Consider the following 12,514-nt stretch of genomic DNA (forward strand, 5'->3'; position numbering starts at 1 on the left):
CTACTTGGCACAAACACTAATTAAACACAAAAAACACAACCAAAACAGAGGCTATATAAATTATTTATTACTAAACAGGAGCAAAAATCAAGGAATAAAAATAAAATTGGGTTGCCTCCCAACAAGCGCTATCGTTTAACGCCCCTAGCTAGGCATAACAAGCAAGAATAGATCTAGGTATTGCCATCTTTGGTAGGCAATCCATAAGTGGCTCTCATAATAGATTCATAAGGTAATTTAATTTTCTTTCTAGGAAAGTGTTCCATGCCTTTCCTTAACGGAAATTGGAATCTAATATTTCCTTCCTTCATATCAATAATTGCACCAATCGTTCTAAGGAAAGGTCTACCAAGAATAATAGGATATGAAGGATTGCAATCTATGTCAAGAACAATAAAATATACGGGCACATAATTCCTATTTGCAACAATAAGAACATCATTAATTCTTCCCATAGGTTTCTTAATAGTGGAATCCGCAAGGTGCAAGTTTAGAGAGCAATCATCAAAATCACGGAAACCTAACAAATCACACAAAGTCTTTGGAATCGTGGAAACACTAGCACCCAAATCACAGAAAGCATAGCATTCATGATCTTTAATTTTAATTTTAATAGTTGGTTCCCACTCATCATAAAGTTTTCTAGGGATAGAAACTTCCAAGTCAAGTTTTTCTTCATAAGATTGCATCAAGGCATCAACGATATGTTTAGTAAACGCTTTATTTTGACTATGAGCGTGAGGGGAATTTAGCACGGATTGCAACAAGGAAATACAATCAATCAAAGAGCAATTTTCATAGTTAAATTCCTTGAAATCCATAATAGTGGGTTTAGCAACATCTAGGGTTTTAATTTCTTCAATCCCAATTTTATCAAATTTAGCATCAAGATCAACAAATTCCGAATTCTTGGAATGCCTTCTAGGTAAAGGTGGATCATATTCAGTCCCATCATTATCAAGATTCGTATTGCAAAAAAAAGATTTAATAGGGGACACATCAATAACTTTTAGATCTTCATCTTTATTTTCATAGGAACTAGACGAACACGCTCTTATAAAGGCATATTTCTTAGCACGCATCCTAGCGGTTCTTTCTTTGCACTCATCAATGGAAATTCTCATGGATTTGAGAGACTCATTGACATCATGCTTAGGTGGAATAGATCTAAGTTTCAAAGAATCAACATCGAGAGCAATTCTATCAACGTTCCTAGCCAAATCATCAATCTTAAGCAATTTCTCTTCAACCATAGCATTAAAATTCTTTTGCGAAGTAATAAATTCTTTAATATTAGATTCAAAATCAGAGGGAATCTTATTATAATTTCCATAAGAATTGTTGTAGGAATTACCATAATTATTAGAGGAATTACTAGGATAAGGCCTAGGGTTGAAATTTCCTCTATACGCGTTGTTACCAAAATTGTTCCTACCAAAAAAATTCACATCCATAGATTCATTATTATTCTCAATCAAAGTAGACAAGGGCATATCATTAGGATCAGAATAAACACTCTTATTAGCAAATAATTTCATAAGTTCATCCATCTTTCCACTCAAAACATTAATTTCTTCTATCGCATGCACCTTTTTATTAGTAGATCTTTCAGTATGCCATTGAGAATAATTAACCATAATATTATCTAGGAGTTTAGTAGCTTCTCCTAAAGTGATTTCCATAAAAGTGCCTCCCGCGGCTGAATCTAAAAGATTTCTAGAAGCAAAATTCAATCCGGCATAAAAATTTTGTATAATCATCCACAAATTTAAACCATGAGTAGGGCAATTACGTATCATTAATTTCATTCTCTCCCAAGATTGTGCAACATGTTCATGATCAAGTTGCTTAAAATTCATAATATCGTTTCTAAGAGAGATGATCTTAGCGGGAGGAAAATACTTAGAGATAAGAGCGTCTTTGCACTAGTTCCACGAATCAATACTATTTTTAGGCAAAGACGAAAACCAAGCTTTAGCACGATCTCTAAGCGAAAATGGAAATAGCTTAAGTTTAACAATATCATTATCCACATCTTTCTTCTTTTGCATATCACACAAATCAACAAAGTTGTTTAGATGGGTAGCGGCATCTTCACTAGGAAGGCCAGAAAACGAATCTTTCATGACAAGATTCAGCAAAGCAGTATTAATTTCACAAGATTCAGCATCGGTAGGAGGAGCAATCGGAGTGCTAATAAAATCATTATTGTTGGTATTGGTTAAGTCACACAATTTAGTATTATCTTGAGCCATCGTGACAAGCAAGCAATTCAACACACAAGCAAACAAAAAGCAAGCGGGCAAAAAGAGGCAAATAGAGAAAGAGAGGGAGGATAGAGAGAGAGGGTGAATAAAACGGCAAGGGTGAAGTGGGGGAGAGGAAAACGAGAGGCAAATGGAAAATAATGTAATGCGGGAGATAAGGGTATGTGATGGGTACTTGGTATGTTGACTTTTGTGTAGACCTCCCCGGCAACGGCGCCGGAAATCCTTCTTGCTACCTCTTGAGCACTGCGTTGGTTTTCCCCGAAGAGGAAGGGATGATGCAGCAAAGTAGCGTAAGTATTTCCCTCAGTTTTTTAGAACCAAGGTATCAATCCAGTAGGAGGCTATGCTCGAGTCCCTCGTACCTGCACAAAACAAAAAAAATCCTCGCAACCAACGCAAATAGGGGTTGTCAATCCCTATAAGGCCACTTACGAGAGTGAGATCTGATAGAATGATAAGATAATATTTTTGATATTTTTATGATAAAGATGCAAAGTAAAATGAAGGCAAAGTAAATAGAAAAGGAAATAACTAAGTAGTAGGAGATTAATATGATGAAGATAGACCCCGGGGCCATAGGTTTCACTAGTGGCTTCTCTCGAGAGCATAAGTATTCTACGGCGGGTGAACAAATTACTGTTGAGCAATTGACAGAATTGAGCATAGTTATGAGAATATCTAGGTATGATCATGTATATAGGCATCGCGTCCGAGACAAGTAGACCGACTCCTGCCTGCATCTACTACTATTACTCCACTCATCGACCGCTATCCAGCATGCATCTAGAGTATTAAGTTAAAAACAGAGTAACGCCTTAAGCAAGATGACATGATGTAGAGGGATAGACTCATGCAATATTAAGAAAACCCCATCTTGTTATCCTCGATGGCAACAATACAATACGTGCCTTGCTGCCCCTACTGTCACTGGGAAAGGACACCGCAAGATTGAACCCAAAGCTAAGCACTTCTCCCATTGCAAGAAAGATCAATCTAGTAGGCCAAACCAAACTGATAATTCGAAGATACTTGCAAAGATAACCAATCATACATAAAAGAATTCAGAGAAGATTCAAATATTGTTCATAGATAGACTTGATCATAAACCCACAATTCATCGGTCTCAACAAACACATCACAAAAAGAAGATTACATCGAATAGTTCTCCACAAGAGAGGGAGAACATTGTATTGAGATCCAAAAAGAGAGAAGAGGCCATCTAGCTACTAACTATGGACCCGTAGGTCTGAGGTAAACTACTCACACTTCATCGGAGGGGCTATGGTGTTGATGTAGAAGCCCTCCATGATCGATGCCCCCTCCGGCGGAGCTCCGGAACAGGCCCCAAGATGGGATCTCGTGGATACAGAAAGTTACGGCGGTGAAATTAGGGTTTTGGCTCCGTATCTGATCGTTTGGGGGTACGTAGGTATATATAGGAGGAAGGAGTACGTCGGTGGAGCAACAGGGGGCCCACAAGGTTGGAGGGCGCGCTTGGGGGGGGGGGGGTAGGCGCGCCCCCTACCTCATGGCCTCCTCTTTTCTTTCTTGACGTAGGGTCCAAGTCTCCCCGGTCTTGTTCGTTGAGAAAATCACGTTCCCGAAGGTTTCATTCCGTTTGGACTCCGTTTGATATTCCTTTTCTTCGAAACCCTAAAACAGGCAAAAAACAACAATTTTGGGCTGGGCCTCCGGTTAATAGGTTAGTCCCAAAAATAATATAAAAGTGGATAATGAAGCCCTATAATGTCCAAAATAGTAGATAATATAGCATGGAGCAATCAAAAATTATAGATACGTTGGAGACGTATCACGCGCCAGGCCCCCCTGACGCACTCTGGTGGGTTGTGGCCTCCTCGTCCCACCTTCGGTGCCAATCTTCTGGTATATAAGTCATTTTGACCTAGAAAAAATAAGGAGAAGACTTTCGGGATGGAGCGCCGCCGTCTCGAGGCGGAACTTGGGCAGGAGCACTTTTGCCCTCCGATGGAGCGATTCTGTCGGGGGAACTTCCCTCCCGGAGGGGGAAATCATCGTCATCATCATCACCAACAACTCTCCCATCTTGGGGAGGGAAATATCCATCAACATCTTCACCAACACCATCTCATCTCAAACCCTAGTTCATCTCTCGAATTCAATCTTGTTACCGGGACTATAGATTGGTACTTGTGGGTGACTAGTAGTGTTGATTACATCTTGTAGTTGATTACTATATGGTTTATTTGGTGGAAGATTATATGTTCAGATCCATTATGCTATTTAATACCCCTTTGATCATGAGCATGTTTACCGTTTGTGAGTAGTTACCTTTGTTCTTGAGGTCATAGGAGAAATCATGTTGCAAGTAATCATGTGAATTTGATATGTGTTCGATATTTTAGTATGTATGTTGTGATTCCCTTAGTGGTGTCATGTGAACGTCGACTACATGACACTTCACCATACTTGGGCCTAAGGGAATGCATTGTGGAGTAGTAAATAGATGGTGGGTTGTGAGAGTGACAGAAAATTAAACCCCAGTTTATGCACTACTCCGTAAGGGACCGATTGGATCCTAGAGTTTAATGCTATTGTTAGAATTTATTCTTAATACTTTTCTCATAGTTGCGGATGCTTGCGGGAGGGTTAATCATAAGTAGGAGGTTTGTTCAAGTAAGAACATCACCTAAGCACCGGTCCACCCACATATCAAATTATCAAAGTAGTGAACACAAATCAAACCAACATGATGAAAGTGACTAGATGAAGTTCCCGTGTACCCTCAAGAATGCTTTGCTCATTATAAGAGACCATTTTGGCATGTCCTTTGCCTCAAAAGGATTGGGTTACCTGGATGCATACTTGTTACAATTATCGTTACTTGCTTGTTACAAATTATCTTGCTATCAAACTACTCGCTATTTACAATTTCAGCACTTGCAGACATTACCTTACTGAAAACTACTTGTCATTTCCTTCTGCTCCTCGCTGGGTTCGACACTCTTACTTATCGAAAAGAGCTACAATTGATCCCCTATACTTGTGGGTCATCATGTACTGTTGTGCAAATTCGACCAGTGAGTTGTTTGGGTTGACATACTTCTTGAGCACAGGGTTAAAACCCTCGCTTCTTGCCGTGGTCTGCAAGAACAGAAAAAATCATGCATGTAGTATACCGGGACCCAACACTTCTTGTTCTCCCACAGCCATTGGAAATGCTCGTTGTCGGTCTGGCCATACGCTTCCATCATCACCCACCACTTGTGCTCAAACTCCTCAACTACATTTATAACAGAAACATGGTAACATCAGGTATTGAAGGATGGTAACCTTGGTTCATACATATTGGTAACTAGAAACACGTTGCTGTTGATAATTCTATCACACACACTTGGTTCCTTTAGTTCAAGCATCATGGTAAGTACATTGCACATATGATGATTTTTTGTCCACATCGAATACCACTCTGTGTGTAGTACAAGCAACATTTTTAACTAGCAACAAAAAAGATTCCTATCAATCACCACTAGTTGGTGATTGAAAAGTTTTGTTGTAGCTACTGGGACGAACAACCGAAATGCGTGTGACAAACATGAACATGGTAGGTTCAGTACAGAAAATAATGAATGGAGGTAATTTTGTTATAATCCTCTGGTAACCTGTCACCTTGTTACATGGTAACTGTTGATATCATGCATGTAAACCCATTTCTTGTGTTTAAGGTAGTGAGGGTGGGAAGTAAAATACCAGTCAGGCTGTTGTCAACACAATCCTTGAATGCATTATTTAGTGGCCCATCGTCAGCCATCAGCTCCCCAAGCTTCTCTTGTGCTTTTTTCATTATATGCCAACGACAATTCCTGTGTACTATCCCGATGAACACCCCATTGCAAAAACTTGATCTGTTATTATGTTCTTTGGCGCAATTCCACCCATTGCATGCAAGAATGCATTAAACAGCCACACAAAGTTATCAGATAGTTCGTTTCGAACAAATCCACAACCAAACTGGATTGATTGTCCATGGTTATTAATGCCAATGAAGGGCGCACAGGGCATCTTGTACATGTTTGTCATGTATGTTGTGTCGAATGATATGACATCATTGTATCTAGCATATGCCCTGCGCGACGCACCATCTATCCAGAACAAATTTTCCACTCTGTCCTCGTCATCAAGATTTATTCTCCAATAGAAATCTGGATCTTGTGCCTTCATATCTTGGAAGTATGAGATCGTGCTCCCCACATCAGCATGGCGGTACTCCATGCGGAATTTAGCTCGCTGGTTTGCAATGTCCTTTGTCGTGTATGGTACATCTTTAGGAGACCCATAGAACCATGACATTAGTTGCATCTGTCTTGTTGTCTCTATGTTGCATCCGTGCAATATCTTCAAGAAGTCTTGCTCATCCTTGGGAATGTTCCTATGTGATGATAGGAACTTTGTCAATGACAGATTTCTTATAAGAGGGTGGTTGTGGTCGTCGTTGAAGCGTTTGACTCTCCACCACGCATCCGTGTGGGTGATGTAAAGGTGGGCTGGACATCCCGACCTCACAACCTTCCCTCTTTCCTCTTCTTAACGGCGCCTTTTGGGTCCTGCACATCCTGTGTCTCATCCTTGTTTTTTTGGCTTGCCGTATTTCCCACAAACCAAGAGGACTCTGCTTACAGTGTCGTATTTAATTGTTTTTCTATATTCTAGCCTCATCCCAAACCCATGGCTGAGTGCATATTGCTTGTAGTGATCATAAGCTTCCTCATAAGTATCAAACTTCATCGTTTCATCAGGAGGCTTCGGTATGGAGTATGCCTCGGTGTTTTTGTCTCCCTGATCAGCATTCTCTCCTCCTGTTTCTGGACTCACTGGCTCGCTGACTGAATGATCAAAGAAGCTTTCTCTCCCCCCTATGCTGCTAGTAGTCGGTTCTTTGCTTGTCTCTCGGACCATCGGGTTGCTTCTAGATGTAGCACCTGTAATGTTTTTGAAGTTGTTAGTTTGTGTTATGTTTCTGCATGCCAAAACTAGTGGTAACTTGTACTCCACTTGCCTGGTAAAGTTTGCATGCAGTAAGATGTTTTTGTAGTTGTAAAGTGAAAGCATGTAATTATAATACAGACTGCATGATAATTCGTATGCAGTAAGTGTGGTAATTGTACCTAATTTCATGGTAACTTGTGTGCATTAAGCTTGGTGATTGTGAACTGATTCATGGTGAATGTGGTAGTTGTAAATAACATAGGTGGTAGTTGCAACTCAAGTATGATGGTAACAAGTCTGTGTATACAAATGTGGTAGCATGGTAAATGTTTTACCTTCGTCTGTTTTGTTGATGTTGGCAGAACCAAAGCTTGCCGTGTGTGCATATTCACACTGTTGGTTTGTTCCCACACCACTCATCATGATATCCACATTACCCTCGTTGTCATGCGCCATTTTTTGTGTTGCAGCACCTGCTAGCACATATGATTGCATCCATCAATTTTCCACACTTACAAGCAATTTTGATTATTTTTTCACAACAACTATATTTTTTCTTTTTTCTGCACTGATTACTTCTTTTTTATAACAGGTATCATTTTGGGAGTAACCAACGTATGAGAGTATGACAGCGATAGTTCCTATCAACCTCATTTCATCAACATCATTTCTTATCAAAAAATTCTGGTGGCAACAATGTAAATCAACAAATGGTATTCTTGTACTCCCTCCGTCCCAAAATTCTTGTCTTAGATTCATCTAGATACGAATATATCTAATACTAAAATGTGGCTTGATATATCCGTATTTAGACAAATCTAAGACAAGAAATTTGAGACAGAGGGAGTAGTGTTTTAGCACCTTTGGTTCTGAGTTTTCCTGGTAAATTAGCATGATAACTTGTTCTGACATGGGTTTGCTCAATAAAAAAGGATCTTTTTTATGTTGAATAAGTGTTAAAGGATGCTGATTACTCAATGCACACACTTGGTAATCTATATTGACTCGAAATGGTAACTCAGTTATTAATGAGAAATTTCATACATGTAGTTCTAACATGCTTCAAAAAAGATAGCTTAATAGAATGACGATGATAGCCTATATGGATTTATGATGGTAACTCAATGATGAGGTAACTCAATGATGTAGTTTGTAGGTAGGAACATGGATCAATTTTTACCAACTTTTTGGCATTAAAAGAGGCAAATTTATTCAATCTTTGTTGGTAACCTGACTGAATTTGAATGGTAACTCAATTACAACGGTGGAATTACACACATGTAGTAAAAGGCTACCTTCTTATGCATCTTGTTGGCTTTGTTCTTTAGTTCTTGTTGTTCTTTTCCCATGTTTTTTTGCCTTGATTTTATTGGTATGAAATGTATATGCAGCATGTGTATAGAGGTTGAATCACTTACCTCCTTGATTTTTGCCTGATTATGGCGAAATTCAGATGAACTGGGGTATTTGTCCCAGTAGCATGTGGTAACCCTTGTGATGTTGATGTGGTAAGCTAGACCCCTCTCTTAAATCCTTGTGTTTGGTAGTGTTTTTCGTGGGTTTTTTGGTGGATCAGATCTGGGGCGCATGTCGTCGGCGATGGAGGCGCGTCGGGGAGAGACGAGAACAGATCGGGGCAGGTGGCTGTTTCTTGCGATGGAGGTAAGAAACTAGGTTTTAGGATGGTAAGTCACGTGCGGGGGAAAGTGAGCGAGAGGGGCTTTCTTTTTTGTCCTGGGCCTCATGCGTTGTGCATGCTGGGCCTCGCGAAAGAAGGCTAGGTCATCGTGGGTGGTTCTGGCAAAGCGGGTCGCGCGGGAGGGATGTGGGTGTACGATCGTGCGGATCTGATGTTTAGTGTCCAGTCGACTGGTGGTTACTCACGTCCTTAAAAATATTGAAGAAGTATTTGAAAATGCTGAATAACTATTAGAAAATGCTAAATAAGTATTTGAAAAATGCAGAACATATAATTGAAAAAAGTTGAACAAGTATTTAAAAATATTGAATAAGCGTTCGAACAATATTGAACGTGTATGCAAAAAATGTTAATCACTTTCTAACATTTAAAAAACGTTGATCACTTTCTTTGTGGCTGGGCTGGGCTGGGCCGGGCTGCTACTTGGGAGACGGTCAGATGGGCTAACATTTTGACGACCTAACTAAGAAGAAGTGCATAGAGCAGGGAAAACCCTCGTTCGCCCATTCCGCTCCTCTCGCCCCCACCCGCCGTCTTCCCATGGCCTCCGCCGCCGCCGCCGCCGCCGCCACCCGGGCGAACAGCCTCTCCCGCATCTTCTCCTCCTCCTCGCCAACCGTCAAACTACCCAAGCGCAATCCCAAGACCAAGCGCGCGCCGGCGCCGCCGCCGAAACCGTCCGCCGCCGATGCTGACTCCATCGCGGGACAGAAGCTCCCGGAGCCCCTCGGCGTACAGCCCGCCGCCAAAGCTGAGTCCGATGCGGACCACAAGCTCCCGAAGCCCCTTGACGATATCCTCATTGCCCTCATCCGGCAGCGCAACCCTGATAAGCTGGTCTCCGAGTTCGTCCAAGCGTCAACCGTGTCGTCGCGCTTCCGCGAGCGGCACCGCGTGTACGAGGTAGCGGTGAGCCGCCTCACTTCCTTCGGCCGCCAAGACGGCATCGAGGCCATCATCGAAGCGCAGAAGCCCTTCCTCGAGACCTCAGACGAGGGATTCGCCGCGCGCCTCATCCGCCTCTACGGCCGTGCCTCCATGCCATCCCACGCTACCGCAACCTTCCATGAACTTCCCGCGCAGCATAAATCCACCATGACATTCAACGCCCTTCTTGCAGCGTACGCCGAAGCCGGGGATTTCGATGGGCTCACTGCTGCATTCCAGGAGATCCCAGCCACCCACCCCTCGATTGTTCCCAGCGTATACTCTTACAACATACTCATCCGCTCATTGTGCCAGAAGCCTGACCTCTCAGCTGCTCTTGATGTTGTTCTTCTCATGGAGAAGCACGGTGTTTCAGCTGACATTATTACTTTCAACACTCTGTTGAATGGGTTTTGTAACAATGGCCCCACGGATGAAGCAGAGACAGTATGGGAGATGATGAAGGAGAGGAATTTGGAGCCAGATGCAAAGTGCTACAATGCCAAGCTGCGGGGTTTGGTTGCAGAAGGGAGGATTGATGATGCAGCTGCTGTGCTTGAGGGATTGGAGAAGGACGGGCCAAAACCCGATACGGTGTCCTACAATGAGTTGATTCGAGGATATTGCAAAGCGGGGAGGTTACAGGAGGCCAAGAAGCTGTATGATGATTTGGCAAAAAATCACTGTGCCGCAAATAAGGGAACATATGAGACTCTCGTGCCACACCTTCTGCAGGCTGGAGACCTGGATTGTGCACTGAGGTACTGCTATGAAATGTTTAGTGGTAAAAGGAGCGGTAGAGTGGAGTGTGGTGTGCTGCAGGATGTAGTGAATGCATTGGTAGATGCATCGAGGGTGGAGGAGGCTGGCAAGCTTGTTGATATCGGGCGGAAGAAGTACTACTCACGAAAGGGTTTGAGGATGCGAGGTAGTGCAAAAGGCAGTGAATTAAGAGCTGAAACTGATGAGTAAGAAGCAATATCAGAAGAAAAGGAGTGTGATGTGGAACACAAGACTGAAAAGTAAAATTCATTGGTCAGGCTTTGACTGATGCATGCCAAATTTCACCATGACTTGTTTTACTCAGTTTCTCTGTTTGCATGATAGAACAAGAAGTGCAAGTTAAAGTAGTGGTTTAACTAGTTTAATAAGGTATTGGTTTAGCTTGCCCTGTGAAGTAATACTTATTGAAAATCTTTTTTTCCATTTTAGAAGAGATCCACAGGAAGTCTTTATTCTTACCTGCAATGTCTTGCTTGTGCTGATTTTTCTTCTTGCATCAAATTCCTTTTATGAATGTAATATTTGTGTTTGGAAACATCCTCCAAGAGTTGTGTACTTTAAGGATACTAATATTTCCTAGACATTGATGGTTCAACTGTTAGCTCTGTGATGAAGATAAACACACATACCTCCCACTTTGTTGATTCTTATTTTTTTATTATAGTATTTCTCTTCGAAGCATGGACAATGCAAATGTTATGACATACATGAAGTTAAAAGGCCTTTGATCAATGATTAGCTTCGATAGTAGTTTCTCAGGTTACTAGTTTGCCAAACTAGGGGTCAATAGTTGTACTATTTTCATTTGCTGTAGTGAGCTTTGTTTTTCACCTTTTTTGAACTGATCTTCATATCTGATCATATAGTGAGCTAGTAGAGTTGTAAACCAAACAAGGAAGAACTGTATGAATTAGGATAGTAGGTGAACTACTGATTTCTCACAATTCGGATTCTTGCTTCCTAAGAAGATGGCAGGAGCCGACCTCCTTTAATTACGAGAATATACACAGAATGCTATTTAGCATTTACCATATTTACTCATTTGAATAAAGGCTGTGTTTTTGTGATGAATTTGACTTCAGTATGAAACTGCTAGGCTTTGAGACTATCCTCAAAATTCTTCCGAGAGTTCAAACTATGCAAAAATTAAGCATGTAATCAAATAAACAATTGTTTTGTGGTTTTATTAAAATACCGATAGTGTTGTCAAATGTCAGGACTAGAATCATGTATGAAGTATTACCTGTACGACTCCAGCAATGTTACTCTTTGTGCATTTCTTTTAATTAGAGGTAGTGAGCCACCCCAGGTTCGAGCCTTGGTGGGTTGACAGGTTGATGCTGCACCTTATCGACCGACCAGTGCTCAGTGCTGTGCTTTCCATTTGTTCATGTCAAATTTACCATATCTGGCAGCAGATTATTACTTTCTGTGCACTGTTCAGGTGGATTGATCATCGTTTATTAGACAACTATTTTGCAGTGACACTTCTCTTTCTATACGAGCAATGGAAGAATTTCCACGGATCCTCTAATCCCTAATAAGGTATGTATTTGTCCCCTGATGCTCTGGACTACAGGCTATTTCCCTTTTCCTTTTTGTCATATGGCTTTGTCAACCGTGGAAGATCGTCGGGAACTATGAGGACATATCAGCCACCTTGTTATTCAGGCCTTCCGCAGGACAGTTTCCTGATGTTGATGTACAAAGCTTGCTTCTTACTGAAGCTATGAGAAATACTTTGTCCTTAAGGCCATTCATAGGTAAGTTTCCTGATCTACAATGCGCAAAGCTTGTTTTCTTGCAGTTTCTTATCTTTGGTAGCAATCATTTCAGATTTCTGTCATATATAAATTGCACTATATTTTGG

The 12,514-nt window shown here is 41.3% G+C and overlaps 1 protein-coding gene across 1 annotated transcript; it reads left to right on the plus strand.

Annotated features, from left to right (window-relative positions):
* The first annotated feature begins 9,434 nt into the window (after positions 1–9,434).
* LOC119269238 (pentatricopeptide repeat-containing protein At3g13160, mitochondrial-like) lies at positions 9,435–11,266 on the plus strand. The gene has a single exon (XM_037551033.1). The coding sequence runs from the start codon at positions 9,475–9,477 to the stop codon at positions 10,831–10,833; it is 1,359 nt and encodes a 452-aa protein (XP_037406930.1). The 5' UTR covers positions 9,435–9,474; the 3' UTR covers positions 10,834–11,266.
* The last annotated feature ends 1,248 nt before the right edge of the window (positions 11,267–12,514 follow it).

The sequence above is a fragment of the Triticum dicoccoides genome, chromosome 3A, assembly GCF_002162155.2.
Source record: "Triticum dicoccoides isolate Atlit2015 ecotype Zavitan chromosome 3A, WEW_v2.0, whole genome shotgun sequence".
NCBI classification, from domain to species: domain Eukaryota; kingdom Viridiplantae; phylum Streptophyta; class Magnoliopsida; order Poales; family Poaceae; genus Triticum; species Triticum dicoccoides.